The sequence below is a fragment of the Diuraphis noxia genome, unplaced genomic scaffold (assembly GCF_037042655.1).
Source record: "Diuraphis noxia isolate RWA-SAM2 unplaced genomic scaffold, SU_Dnox_SAM2 contig0001, whole genome shotgun sequence".
Classification (NCBI taxonomy): Eukaryota; Metazoa; Arthropoda; class Insecta; order Hemiptera; family Aphididae; genus Diuraphis; species Diuraphis noxia.
In genome coordinates this window covers 42,722,359-42,738,430 of record NW_028301711.1, presented here as the reverse complement: position 1 = coordinate 42,738,430, position 16,072 = coordinate 42,722,359, and the positions used below count along the sequence as shown (strand labels likewise).

The 16,072-nt window shown below is 27.2% G+C and overlaps 1 protein-coding gene, 1 long non-coding RNA gene and 1 other non-coding gene across 5 annotated transcripts; 1 reads left to right on the top strand and 2 right to left on the bottom strand.

Annotated features, from left to right (window-relative positions):
* Positions 1–388: 388 nt before the first annotated feature.
* LOC149060711 (uncharacterized) lies at positions 389–2,128 on the top strand. Its single transcript, XR_016190076.1, has 2 exons — positions 389–515; positions 584–2,128. It is a non-coding gene; the product is annotated as an uncharacterized LOC149060711 (long non-coding RNA).
* LOC149060712 (U5 spliceosomal RNA) lies at positions 600–723 on the bottom strand. The gene has a single exon (XR_016190054.1). It is a non-coding gene; the product is annotated as a U5 spliceosomal RNA (small nuclear RNA).
* A 3,106-nt stretch (positions 2,129–5,234) lies between the features above and the next one.
* On the bottom strand, positions 5,235–15,548 carry Art4 (arginine methyltransferase 4). Of its 3 annotated transcripts, none has more exons than XM_015520526.2 (12): positions 15,181–15,548; positions 14,640–14,872; positions 10,716–10,844; positions 10,525–10,628; positions 10,245–10,460; positions 9,977–10,154; positions 9,540–9,630; positions 8,950–9,345; positions 8,678–8,868; positions 8,502–8,612; positions 8,285–8,421; positions 5,235–8,086 (listed from the first exon to the last, which is right to left on the bottom strand). In XM_015520526.2, exons 2-12 carry the CDS (start codon positions 14,851–14,853, stop codon positions 7,937–7,939), a joined length of 1,917 nt encoding a protein of 638 aa, XP_015376012.1. In that variant the 5' UTR covers positions 14,854–14,872; positions 15,181–15,548; the 3' UTR covers positions 5,235–7,936. The 3 variants fall into 3 exon arrangements, with proteins under 3 accessions (XP_015376012.1, XP_015376011.1, XP_015376013.1); XM_015520525.2 differs by having other exon boundaries at positions 14,640–14,917; positions 15,181–15,547; XM_015520527.2 differs by having other exon boundaries at positions 8,690–8,868; positions 14,640–14,917; positions 15,181–15,547.
* Positions 15,549–16,072: the final 524 nt, after the last annotated feature.

The following is a 16,072-nucleotide window of genomic DNA, read 5'->3' as shown; positions in this document are numbered from 1 at the left end:
TATGTATAATGTATCAGTAGTTTTAAAACAATTTTTTATTTCATATATTGTCCTGTAGGACGTAAATAGTAAGTACCTACTTGCGATTATGATAATATAATTATAATTCATGTACCTACTTTAAGTCTTTAATTTCTGAGTAATAACTGATAAGTATAATTTTATTTTATTGTTATAAATTAATACACTTTATGTGTTATAATAGTATTTATTAGCATCTATACCAAACATAATTATTTTAAACGTGCAAAAGAACAAGAGAATTTTATTTTTGATTAACTATATTATTTATAATCTACCTATATTTCAGGCAGTCACACAAATTAAACTCTACCATGAACTTACTTCTGATCGAGCGATCAAGGTCAATTGTCGCCTAAAATATCGTACACGAATATAATATGGTTCAGAAAAGTATCGACACTTAGCCACATAGGTATGTCGAATACAATTGTGTAAACGTGTTACAACACTGTGCTCAGAACCGAAACTGTAGATAAACACCATACTTTTAGGTAATTGTACTGTAATGTATGATCTGGAAATTGGAATCCACTACTTACATAGTTGAATCTGTTTATAGGATTTATCACAATAGAAGCCCGACCAGACGATCAGGCAATTTAAAAAATTAATTTTCTAGACTCCTTTGAGTGCTCCCCTCCACGGAAATCTTTAGTAAAAGGCGAAAGATTTTTTCGTTTTGAAAGGGAACCGGAGTTAATGTTTCACCGGCGATCGGTTCCCTATATATAACTCGCCCGGCTGCGTCACTGTGTAGTTTTCAGTGTTCGCATCACACTATTTCCCCGGATGTGGACGCAAATCGGTCGGATTGCATCGAGTCCGGAACACTACCGGTGAAAACTTTAAGCTTTATAGGGACTATGAAGTCCGACCACCTGTGTTTGCGGTACGCTCAACACGCCCGGTGATAGCTTAAAAACCGCGTCGGCAAACGACCGAGTCCGCGAACGCCATCTATTGACCGTCCGCTGGTGGCCTGGCGCGTCCACAACAATAATACTGAACGGAATCGGGACGAATTTCGAATTTCCTCCTTCATCACTTGATTTCCCGATCCATGCTCATAAGTCATAGCTGAAGTACGTAAGAGCACGACTAATTAATTCAATTATTTATTTTAACACGCGAAAGTGGATATTGGACAGCGAACTCGTATATAAAAAAATAAAAAAAATAATAAAATCTGATCGATCGAATTGGTTGTTTGTTGAAGCTTTCAAACGTCGGCTGTTGTGATTTAAATAATTCGTAATCAGTGACAACATTGGCATAATAAATGGTAGTATAGTGGTATAGTCATTTTTTGCTGACTGTGTTTGCTGTTTGTTACCGAAATATAATTATTATGACGACTAAATTTCGAGTACCTCAGCGTTTTCAATCGTATATAAATTATCGTTTTATTTCTCTCTTTAGCCGATCTACCGGGGTGCCTGGTATAAGTGGTATAGATGTTCGTGGTTCAACGTTACACCGCACTTCTCTTACAGAGCGCACACCGATGCATTGGAAACGAAAACTGCCTCGACCCGGCCACTACAGGCCATTGCAAACACCAGGTCCTGGTCGCCGTTTCGTATTGTAATAATTGCAGTCGTTGGGGTACTCTATCACGAATTTGGCCTATTTTACTTATTGTGTTACCTGTTCTAACCTGTTGCGTTCTTTGGTGTTTGCATGATAAAACAATTTTAAAAGTTGCCCCAGTAATACCAAATTAGTGTAGAGTATTTAACAAGGTAGACTGTGATATACAGAATGATCACGATTTAAGGTAACACTAAATATCTCGGCCCTCAGGTGGATAACCTAGTATTGAAATGGGATTTTCGGGAGTTGATAAAGTCGATAGAGAGTACCTATAAATACGTATTTTTTGAAAAATTTCAAATTTTTAGCACTTGGTGTGCACATGAGCAATACAATTTATGTTTTGTTTTTTTTTTTTTATAATGGAAAAACAATTTTTTCAACATATTCAGATATATTATTTATTTTTTAAATTTGCATATCAAAAGTTTTTTCTATTTACAAAATTGACCAAGTTAAAGTAGCCAAAATTTAGATTTATGCACAATTCGTATTTAATGAAATTTTCATTTATAACCACTGGAAATAATAAAATAAGTATAAAATAACAAAATATTGTTTTTAGAATATGATATTTCGTCAATTTTATTAATTAAATGTATAACAAAATATTTATACTGATAATTGTATTATACATTGTTCAATAAAATACGTTTTAATTTTTTTACTAAACAATTTATTTGACAATTTTATTTAACATTATTTAAATCTATAAAGAAGTTATTAATATTGCCATTAGGAGATCTGTAGATAGATAAAATACCATATATTATATGACCATTGTCCATTGTGTTCTATTAACAAATATAAACAATTTATACCTGGAATGATTCATTCTGTTGTGTTGTGAATTACATGATTTTTTATGAACATCATTATACCATCAGATTTACACTCATCGTTTCTTGTAGTTTTTATATTAAAGTCGATGCTAATGGAATATATTCAGAGTTGAAGTCATTAGTCATTAGTCATTACCTACCTATCCATGCTTCTGATGTAATCATAATCAGGGCTATGATTTGTATGCAATAAAAAATTGTAAAATATGCATTTTATTTACCAAAATATGCAAAAATATGCATTTTAATTTCTATCTTAGATTTTATATTGACCGACATACTTTTATTAATTGTGTTTATCTTTCTCCGTCAAACTATTCAATCTTTAATTGCATACCTATTGTACCATAGGATTGTATTAATAAAAATAAAATTTTTGTTTGACAAACAAACCAAGTTTTATACTTTAATCAGTAGAGCTAGAATTAAATATGAAATATTAATATTTTTTTTTTATTAATTTGCATTTTATTAAAAAATAATTATTGCAAAGCGATTACAAAAAATATTAATATTAAATTATAAATATTAATTACGAAATATACTATAAAACATGCATTTTTCGCATTCTTATAATCGAAATATGCAATAATATTCATTTTATTCAATATATGCATTAATATGCATTTTATCCAAAATATGCAAAAACATGCAAAATAAAAACAACACCATTCATCTCATCATGAGGTGATTTGTGGACATTACTGACAAAATCAATAATCAGAAGTCGCAAAAAAAACATGCTGTTGCATACAAATCCTAGCCTTGATCATAATATTTGTTAACATTTTTTCTTTAACGATAAGATGCTTTAATTCATTTAAATGTTTGTTTATACTTCTAATGTGTGTAATATATTATGCTGTTACATTTAGGATAAGTTTACATTATATCATCAATCCATCAATGTATAGTATATTATAGGAGTTTCATTCGGAATCTAAGATTTCAAAAAGCTTATTTATTAAAAGCATGATTGGTTTAAATTGTTTATAATATTATTGATTGTATAATTGTGGATGTAATATTAAGATGCAAATTTATAAACAGTTGTGATTAAGGTCTCTGTGTGATGATTAGCATGCTTTTTATGTAATTATATTGATTTTGACGTTGATTTTACATTTTTTCTAGGTCTTGCAGTATTCTTATGTATTGTTTTTGAACTTTCAATTTTTTTCATGAGAATGTCACAAGTTTTGACCCATACTAATTTGAATTTTTCATCTCTCCAATTTGTTCTTGCCTATCCAAATAGAATATTACAGTCTTAAGTAAGTCTTTCATTGATACATACTTTGATTTCATTAGACTTTGATTTTTTACTATGTATAGTATTTGCCGAAAGTAGAAGTTTTGCTATTGCAGTTAAGGTTTCTTTTCATCTCGGTAGTTCTAAGTTTGACTATAATTGAGTATAATGATACTGTTCTTAGAATTGGCGATATATGTTCTATAATTTGATTCAATTACGTTGATAATAATGTTTGTTTTTAATCCATTTGTCGAATGATTTCGGAACAATTTTCATTTGTGGTTTGAGGTATTCTAGTTATGTCAATGTTAGTAGGATTGTTCGATTTTTAATTTGTATAACGAAACTTTGTTTGATAGATATTTATTTTCTTTTGTAATTTTCTATTCTTAGAACTTTCACTTCAATGAGCACAGAGTTTTTTTTATTCAAATCATCGTATTGTTTACCTAAAAACTCAACAGAGCTAATAATGTTATTATTTTTAGTTTCCATTTTGATAGCTGGTTCATATTTGGTTCTGCTGTTTTGCAGTCAACATAGACAAATTTACTTTTATTTAATTTGTATAGCTTTTTTAAAGTTGACCTTAGAGATACCTCTACAATAAAATGCATTATATTTTTGCAAACATTACATATTAGTCTATCTTCATTGTGGGTTAGAATTTGGGAACATTATTCTGTATTTATAACGGTAATACGTAATCCGCAAATGATAATTAAAGTAATTAATGAAAAAAGAGATAAAGAAGCCAGTGTATAGTTGACTGTATAGAAGAGAGTATGAATAATTACTGACAGAGTCTAAACAATTATTGATACAAACACATTTAATTGAATGACTTACACTTTCTATTTTTGAAATTTTGACTAACCTCTTAACATTTAATTTAAAAAAAAAATTTAACATTTCTAATATGATATAAAGCTAATATAACCCGTCTAATAAGATGTCATGAAAAAAATTGGTTGTAATATTTATATGAAAGAATATTTAAAAACAAGCAAATTAACGTACCCCTAACAAAAAGGATGTCTTTAGTAGTAAGTATTCAATTTTCTATCGATCATGAGGGGTCAACGAATGGTATCCGCGTAGCATGCTACCAACCAAATAACTTTGTAAATGAAGTATGCTACCAACAGAAAATATGACAGCTTTTGTCATACTAATTCTTATACAGGTATTATATTATGTTTTTATTTCATTTTGGTGATACAATAGGGACTATAATAACTTACTGTTGATATGTCTATAATATTTAGCCATTGTGATAATTTATAAAATATATCCACCAAGACCCTTGATAACTTACTTTTAGATATTATATAGTATAAATAATATAATATTATATTATAATTTTTGTCTATGTTGTGTCTTTCCAACTTGTTGTTTTAAGTAACAGATTTATTAGATTGTCAACTAAAATATAAATAATGGCAGTTCATTAAAACAATATAACATTTTTAACTTATTAAAATAGAAGATTATTCGAAAATAAAGCAATACATTAATACTTCAATTTTAGTTAAATATATTAGGTAATCAATATTCAGTAGGTAAAATATGGTAAATACTAATAAAAGATACCAAGTCTACACTGATTCATCACTAATGAAGTAGCAGAAGATAGCATGCTACACAAGAACTGAATGATCTCCCAGCTTAAATATAGATACAACTATATATTATATACAAGGTGTAACTGATAGAACTGACATTTGGACTAACTTTTTTCACATTAATATATATTTTTTTTTTTGTTCCTTAATTGAACTTAGCACTACGTGTATAATACATTTTTTTATGTTTTATTTTTTAGTACTGAAAATAAAAAAAATTAATTTAATAAAAAAAATGTTGGATAAATTCAAAATAGCCTATTTATGAATCTGATTATAAGAACAATTTTGATGGTAAAAAGATTTATCTAAATCAAGTAGTTTATTTTTTAGATATTTTTTTTGGTTAAATTAATTTGAAACGCAATAACTTTTTAAAAACTATGATTTTTGAGAATTTGCTGACATGAGTATATTTCTTAAATTATTTATTTATTATATAATATTAAAAAAATTGTCATAGGTACGATGAATTGGCATAATTTTTTTTTTTTTTGGTCAGATCTTTCCCGTGAGAATTTACCCATTGCGATATCTCCGGAATTAATGGTAACATCGAAATTCTAGTATTGTAATAGGACTCACAGGGTTAAGAACTACAATTATTTCATATTTTAATTTAATTACTTCCAAAAAAGTTAAAGATAGCCATTTTGTAGAGTTTATTTTTCTGAAATATTGACGTTTCAAAATTGTATTTTCATTAATTTCCTGATTTTTAATATTTTTTTTAGTTTCGAGATAAATTGCGAATATTTAACACCATAATGTTATTAAACATGTGACCCACCGCGCCGCGCACATTCCCATACGGTCGGCCGAATACTTTCCGTATTCCTAATAGTTATAAACTTATAAATTTATTATAATATTTTATTTCTTCAAAACTATAAAAAGTATTAAAAATCAGGAAATTAATGAAAATAAAATGTTGAAACGTCAATATTTTCAGAAAAATAAACTCTACAAAATGGCTATCATTAATTTTTTTGGAAATAATTAAATAAAAAAATATATTTTTTAAATTTTTTACAAAAACATTAAAATACATTTAAAAATGATATAATTGTAATGCTTATCCCTGTGAATTTTATAATAACACCAGAATTTTGATATCTCCATTATTTCGTGAGATATCGCAATGGGTAAATCCTCGTGGAACACCCTGTATATACATATATTAACAACTAAATAGACTTTAAATAATGTGTAATTATAAATAAATAATTTGTATTAAAAAAATACATGTTTTGGAAAATGTTAACTCACACTAGAAGATTAATAAACAGTAAGCAAAACTGGTAATAAGTGGCTTGTATCTAATATTTTACCATTTAAATTTTATTAAGTCTGTTAACACTTATTCATATTGATAATAATATTTTATTCATTACATTAAAAAAAGTATACATCATTTTTCAAGTAATCTAAACTTTTCTATTATAGCTGTTGTTCATTACATAAAAGAATCAGCTATAATATCTTTTAATAAATTGAGAACTATTTTTTAATAGTAATGTAGATGTAATAGTTACACATAGGATATAAAAAAAAAAATATATTTTTTTTTTATCAAATAAAATAGTTGGTAGTAATGATAAATTTATTATTGTTAAGCTTTACAAACAGCTCTATCTTAATTAAAATATTACTATATATAATATTCATATATTATGTATACATAGGAATCACAATAATTAATTAATATTTAAGTATATTGTAAAAAAGCTATGATATTTTATATTCAATTAACATTAAAGAATGAAGATCACATGCAATAATCAGTGAAAAAGGTGTAATAATACACACCTTAGATATTAATATTTACCAAATTAAAAATAACATTACAAAGAAAATTAGTTATAAAAAGTATACATAAAGTTATTGCCAAATCATTATTGATTCATTTAATCAACCTTAACAATACATCAGCAACAAAAGTTTAACTAAATATTATTATACACTATGAGATAATAATATACAATATGTTTCTCAAAAAGTATTACATTCAAGTATAATGTTTTTGATATTTTTATCATATTAATATTATTATTTTTTATTTATAAAATAATTAATACTTTTTATTGTTTTGTATATACCATAAAACTATTTATTTTATTTTTATTTTTAAATGTTTATTGGCCATAAACTAGCATACTAATTTTGAAGCAAATATATAAATCAATACATATATTTATAAATGCGTGTATATTGCTTTTAGAATATAATTTGGAAATAAAGAAAAATTGTTGCTAAGGGTTGTTTAGTGTCTAAAACAGGTTTATATTATTATGATTTCTTTTTTTTATCAAAATGTAAAAAATAACGGTTGTTTATTATATTGATAGTCAATAAATTTAATTTTTCTTATGAAATAATGAATAACAGGAAACCATTTCCTTTTTAAAATTATTTATAATCCTACTTGAGTTCAAAATTATAAATAAAAATTGTTTGTATTAAACATTTAAACTATACATTTATTGTATGGATAAAATTATTTTTGGAAGGAGAAATAAGTCTCCTTAAAATTGATTTTGAAATTGTCGCGATTCAAGATTCATCTTGAAAACACAAATAAACCATAATATAATAACTTAACGATATGAAATATTTAAAACACTAGTGTTGGGTGCAACATAGTCTCCAATCATTAAACTGTTGTTAACTGGATAGTTTCCAATAGCAGTGGTTGAACCTCCTGCAGCAGCTGTCGCTGCCCCTAATAAAAGTTGTTGATTTTGGTTCTAAAAAAGTTAAGTTCAATTAAAAAATATATTATAAGTAAAAAAACAAAATTACTAAATGTTTGGAAAAATATCTTTTAAATTTGAAAGCATATATTCAATAATTCTATGTTCATATTTTAAAACTAATTGGAAATTAATAATTAGTATTACATCAGGAACATATGCTTTACAAAATTTAATCTACTTAATATCTACCTGGTTGGAAGTAAATAAGGTCGGAGATATTCCACCACCAATAAGTTGTGCTCCTGCAGTAGAAGTAGCAGTGCTAACTCGTTGTCGCCCTGTACTACTTATAGATCCTGGATGAATATTTGGTTGAGGTAGGGTAACTATTTCATAAAACAAATATATTTATTTGTTTTGGCTTTAAAATTTATTATTTATAACATAATTGGGTTTACTCAATTACCTAAATTTATAAGATTTGTATTGTTGGCAACAGCAGTTGGAGATGTTTGCATATCCATGGAAATGTCTGTAGCATAACCGTTCAATGGAATGCCATTAACCATGTTCAAAGCTATTTAAATTAAGTTTTATTATTGTTAGTAAGACAATGATACTCAATACTATTATAAAAAATACCAGATGTAGTACTTTGGAGATCCAAGTTGGCCCAATAACTTTCACTAGGTGATATAGTATTAACACCGGGAGGAGGTTGAGGCGGTTGACCAGTGTACCGAAAGTATGGGTTTTTAAGATCTAGATTATTGGAAGAACTTGTGTGTGGAAGCCCATCAATCATTAAATTTATGAGAACATCATAACTTTGTCTAAAAATATTTTAATTATTTGTATAAAATATTGTAATAAAAATTGAATTACTGAATAATATAAGACTTTAATATACTAACCTTACATTTGCCTGAAGTGATACACTACCAGTTAAAATTTGACCAACTTTAACAAGAATAGGCTTTTCTAGAAGGCATCTGACTTGATACCAATGAGTTAAAGATTCAGTAGGCGAAGTAGACAGCCACAGAGTTTGGCTGCTGCCTTGAAATGCAACATCAAACCAAAAAGCTAATCCATGAATCGTTCCAGATTCAAGTATATAATACTCAAGTGGAATGTCAATTTTGTGTAATTGTTGTTCAGTAGCTGTGAGAAAATCTAAGCTATGTTTGACAGACTTAGCAAGGCATATACGAATATCAAACGTATCTACTATTGGTTGTCGAAAATATTCTCGCATAGCCATATCACGTAATGAGCTCAAGTCAACTCCATGAAAACATGACTGAACCCTTCAAATAAAAAAATATACATGAGATTACTTTAAAAATATCAATATTTGATAAAAATATATTCAAATTATTTGTGTATCTAATTATTTCAAGCAAAATTATACTTAGTCCAAAGTCAATAGGCGATTTTGCTTTACTAAAATTCTCTTATTGAAATATAATATAAATATATAACAACAATATACTTTACATACCAAAAGCTAGCTTTATTTGTTTGTTCCATGAATAAAGCATCATCAGTGAATGGAGCTATGTGCAAATCTCCTTTACTTGGATACATTTTTCCTATTAATTATAAATAATTAATATCAACACAATAATCCAATCAATATATAATCAACTCTATTTAAGAGAATGTGAAACCCGCATGCGTTGTATCCATCTTACAAGTTTACGTTCAGCAGATCAAATTTAACTCCGTTAATTTAAAAACTAGAGTAAATCAGCCTCTTATAAAATTTAAATTTAAGATTATTATTTAGATAACCTCATTGGCTTTTAACTATATTTCAATTTTGAAGCAACAATTATAAATGTTTTAAAATTATAAATTTTGGTATCGCCTCCTTTTGGCTTTTAATATCTATATCAAATAATCTGTAATAATATAAAATATTACAAAACAAATTACCTCCAGGTTTTAACCACTTTTTAGCATGTAAATAGGTTTCAAGCATGCGTTCATTGTAGAGCATATATCCCATTGGTTCTGATATAATAACATCCACTTTTTCAGGTAAATCAATTTCTTCAATTTTGCCAGCTACAATAAAAATTTTGTCTCCCAAATTATTAGAATCCACCAATGTCTTCAAATATTCAAAAACAAAAAATTAAACAAACAAATAAATAAATAATTAATTATATTTATTATTATTATTAACTTAAATATTCTATACCTGAGCATGTTGTGCCATTGAACTTGCTTCTACAGCATAAACTTTTTTAGCACCAGCTTGGACAGAAAAAAATGATAATATCCCTGATCCAGCACCTACATCTAGTACCACTTTGTCTTGAAAGTCTATAGTATTGATAAGCACTGCTTTTTGATAGGTACTTGTCCGTATATAGTCTTGTAACATGTTTTGTTGTTGAGAAAGATATCCATAAAACTAATCAAAAATTAATACATTTAATATTAAAATTAATAATATTGGGTTATTTTATATTAATTACCTGAAAGTATTGTGCAGCTGATGCTTCATCAGTTCGATTAGAAAAAACTGAGATATCATTCCCTTTTTTAGCACGATCCAGCAATTCAGTAAATTCATATAAATCTAGTTTTGAAATATTTACTTAAGTAATTATTGTACTTCATAAAATTGTTTTTTATATTAGTATAAAAAAATTTCAAAATACTTTACCTATATGTGTTTTGAACTTTAACATATATGAATAATTATTCAACTGTATGGCATATGTATCTTTGGCAACTTTACAATAGTCTACTGAATAACTAGGAGTGAATTCTACAATATTCTCATTGTTACCACCTAGAAAAATGAATAATTCTTCAATACAATTTTCAAAATATAAGGACATTTTGAAATATTATCGAAACTTGTCGTCTTTTATTTTTAATGCTTATTAACTATTTTTTAGATCTATGAAAATGCTAATTAATGATTAAAAAAGCTCAATATTTTTTACATACATAATTTGAATGTAGGATGTGAGAATTTTTAATAATTAAATGTATTAATTTAATATAAAAATAGTTTTATAATACCAACACGATAGTCGCTTCCAATTAATGCAAAATGTAAGAATAATAATACACCTTTATCTTTCAGAGCGATAACCAGATAACACATCGAGTCACAAAATATTGCCACAATATTTTGATGTGACCAATAAAATAAGTTTAATACTTTTAATACAATTCTCAACTTAAATTAATTTATGATAATACTGTTTTACATTCTGTTAAACATTATTATTGAATTATATTAATTAACATTTAATAAAATTGGTCATAAAACAACAAGTATAAAAATAATTTTATAATTTTGCCATAAATGTCATTATTTTCTAATAATTGTTAAAACAAAAACCATTAATATAAAAATCATTTCTATAAAATAGACTAAATCACTATTATTCTATGTACCTAATTACATACCTTTATAATAAATACAGTATGGTATATTAGTAGTACAAGTAGTATAACTTTATCATTAATCAGTGGTGCATTAAAAAGATTGACTCCAATAGGGAAGAGGAGCCCCTCATGTTTAAATAATTTACCTGTTAGCAAAGGAATGGTGCATAACAGTTATTTATTGATTTTATTAAACTATTTAGAAAAATATATATATCATATTATTTGCATATTTACAAGTTTAAGGAATATTTAGAGAATATTTTAGGGTTTTTTTTTAGAAAATATTAGCATTACCTATATTTTAAACTTAGAAAAATTTGCTCTTTAATAATAACTAATAAATTTATAATTGGGAATTAATGAGTAAATGAGCAATGTATATATATATTTATTTTAAAAAGTTGGATTTTATGTTATACAATTGAAGGTGGCCAACCTATATTTCTCTTAATCTGTTTCAGTTAACTTACTTCAAAATTAGCATGTTAATGCTACCTATATCTAGGGTTACCATACGTCCGGATTTCAAACACAAGTCCGGATTGGCGTCCGGATTCTACAAAGGTAATCGTTTAACGTGGTTAAATTGATATAAAAAGTTATATCAGGTGGCAGATTTTTGGGTTCACTCTGTATAAATGAATAATATCTAATTTCTATTTTTATACATATTTTTTCCCGGCATGTCACGATATGCGACTACCTATTGGCTATTATTATCGTTGTTGCCATAAAATAAAAGATTAAAGTATTATCAAATATAGTCTTACTAAATTGTTAGTTATCTAATATTATTATATATAATATATTGTGTTAATTTGTTCACAAAATTATTATGAAACACATTTTATAACATATTTAAACTAATTTATATATTTAAATAAAATTGTATTAATGAAAGATAAATATATTTTTTATTTTACCCCCCCCCCCCCCCGAAACAGAACTGATGACCGGATTTGGTCTAAAAACATTATGGTAACCCTACCTATATCAGTAAACCATTTTCTTCCAATTTTTGCACATTTTTTAAGTATTGAAACTTAGTTGTTATGGATTACTATTAGGGTTGCCAACCAGCCAGTATTTCATTTCCATAGATTTAAAATGCCGGTTGTCGGTATTAATGTATCACCAACTTATAAAAAGCTGGTATTTTTATCTGATTAAAACTTTCAATATAAAATTAAAATTAAAAAAAAAAATTAAAATAAAAAAAAAAATTAAAACTTTCAATATAAACATTATAAATATATATTATAATATTAATATTTTATCGTTTTTGTAAAATTGGTTATTAGATATTGCTGTCAATAAATCATATGATCTTAATGACTACCTAAATTAGCAAATTTACTTGACCTGTCAAAATTAATTAAGGTTCAAGTCAATAGGTAAGAATTGTATAAAGAGCTTAATTTGATAAGTTATTTCCAAATTATATCATAAATAACACAGAATTTACTAGTTCAGAAAAATAGGTAAAATATAAAACAAATTGTAGAATATGTAATTTTGATGCTGTTAACATTTGTTGAATGCGTTTTTAGTGACATGAATAGTCTGTGGACGGCTCCAATGGATGGCCAAGCACAATTGTTTAGGACAAAGATTCTTAAACTATGATACATGCACCCCTTGGGGTCTGGTCAGCAAAATGTGTTATACATATATAATTTTATATATACCTTATATTTTAGTTAAGTAACTAAGAAGGGGTTCCCAAAAAAATGTATTGGTAAAAAAAGATAGTATTCATACAATTTTGAGAATCGTTGGTTTAGAAGTTGATAGAGTTAAAACCAAATTGGTTATAAGAAATAATATATAATTATTCGGAGTTCTTTGAAAAAATACAAATACAGTAAGTTCTCGTTACAACGAACTCCAAGGGACCACATTTTTTTTTCGTTATAACGGAAATTTCGTTGTAACGAAATTTTGAAAATTCGAATATGTATAGTTCAAATATGTATGTAATAAATAAATAATTCAAATGTAAATAATTTGCGAAAAAATAAATAACTTTATTATAGAAAATCAACAATTTTCTTTTGAACAAGGTTTGCTGTTTTAATAGAAAGTAAATAATTTTGTAGTTATAACACGGTCACACATAATGACAATTTAATGGCTTGATAATTTCGTAAAATCGTATGCTTGTTATCTTTAGATTAAATTAAGAAGGGAAAATACATATATTTTAACCTGTACGCTGTACAAATAGTTCGTTGTATCGGGATTTTTAAAAATCAATCATTTCGTTATATTGAGATTAGTTTAACATTGTTTTAATAGCTTTTCGGCAGGGAACTTCTATTACTTTCGTTATAACGGGATTTTTCGTTGTATCGGTATTCGTTGTAACGAGAACTTACTGTATACTTTTAAAAATTTATAATTTACCTATTTAATAACTACCTACTTTATTTATTATTTTTACATTTTGTAATATTAAATATAAATTTACAGAAAATTATAATCTTATCTTTTATTTCCTTGTCCCAATATTTTCCAAATTAAAAGTTGGCAACCTTAATTATTAAACAAATTGAAATTGCAAAACTTATTGATTATTAACTTATATTTATTGTTTAGGTACCTGTCAAGTAGTTAAAATTTGAAATTTTAGTTACAAAATGAATATAGATTTAAAAATATTTTAATAATTATAACTGTATAATATATTAATATATGAATGACTTTAAATAGGTACCTACTACAATTATTGTTAAAAATGACATGCCTATATTTTTCAAAACTGATTTTATAATCACTTGAATTAGGTATTTGTTTATTAATTTCTAATTGTTGTATTTTATTGAGAAAAAAACTACAACTACCAACAAGTTAAAACATTCCATTTTTAAATTCTTAATTTTTTACATTTAAGGTATTTAAGATAAATTTTCTAAATAAACAAAAAAAAAAAAAATGTAAATTATTTTTAATAGATTTTCAATAGATTTTTTAAATTTAAACCCAAGTACTTTACTTTAGAAAAATTTATATTTACCTATAAAGATTTAAACCTAACAATTATGAGAGGTTAAGGATGGTACCTATCATTGATGGCTGACATTAATATAGATAGATATTTAGGTATTTCATCCTCAATATCAACAACATTTAAAATGAAATATTTTCTTTATCTCCATAAACTTAACCAATTATCAACACTCACCCAACAATTGAAATTGTATCCCCTGTGATGCCGTTCCACTGTTCATGACACAAGTATTAGTAGTGGAAATGTAAGCAGGAGAGTATATGATGCCATCATCAGAGGTTTCATTGTTGATTCCGGCATTCAGATCGATTTTCACAATTTGTATCAACGCCAAGCGTTTGTTATTGATTTTTCCAATGTTGGTTGTCTGCAGTAAATTCACAGCCATTTTTAAAACTCGGGTGATGCTACGAAGATCAAAAATGAATGATAAACAACCAAATCAATGTTTCCTGAGTTACAACAAAATAAAAAGGTAGATAGATAAGTTATAAATGTGAACAAATGTTGTCGTTTTTAGTGAAAATAAAGGAGATAAAAATATGTGTTGATAAAGAACGCTGATGGTGACCGAAGACGATTTGGTACCAACATTTTAAAATCTCAACACCAGCCCAAAACGGTGCTACGATAAATGTAGGTAGGTACCATCACCGTCATAGAGGGTCACAAAAGGATGAACGACAAACATTTAATAAATAATAAAAACGCTTACTTGTTGGGTGGATTTGATGTTTAGCGGAACGCCGGGCGGCAAGCGATAACGGAAACGGTGAATCACGTTATACGAAAACGAAAATACTTTTGCCGTTCGTATTTTACGTGGTAACTGCTGTCCGACCTCGTCAGTCGCCGGTGTCGGTAATCCGCGCTAAAAATCCAAAACGCCAATAACAATAGTAATAAATAATAATATTATTATTATTACTGCTGTCTTGTGCTCGGAGTGTTTGGACTAGCGTGAGGATTTGTAAATTTGTAATTTGTGTGAGTGTAGTCACTAGTGTGTGTGTGCATGTGTGTGTTGCGTACAGTGTGTGTATGTGTGTGTATGCACTGTGCGTGTGTGTTTTATAGCAGTAGTTGGGTTTGTGTTTATATGCTTGTGCGTGTGCGTGTGCGCGCGAATTTGTTGTTATGGCGTTCGTACTGTTCTTAGTGATAACAATTTAAAAATTAGAAAAAAAAATAAAAAAACTTAGTGTGAAGCAAGGTTAATCGATCGAGGGATCACGAACTTTATAGGTACAAATTAATTACGGACCGGTGGTGATACGACTGTAGTTGGTGGCTGGTGCTAGACAGTATAATAGGCACGTGTTTCTGTTTTGATAAACGACCATATTAATATTAATATTAATTATTTATACACATTATTTATAAATTTATAATGAACGTCGTCGACCGTGGTGTAGAATAGTCGCGACCAAAGTAAAAGAGATAAGATAATTAATATTATAGACTGTAATGGTGAACATTCAAATGCACGCGCCGCGGCCGCGGTTATCATGGAGGTAGAAAACTGTCGGGACAGACGCGGTAGGAAAAAATTCCAAAACTACGGAAGTCATTGGACCACGACCTACTCTGCGTGAACAATGACTGGA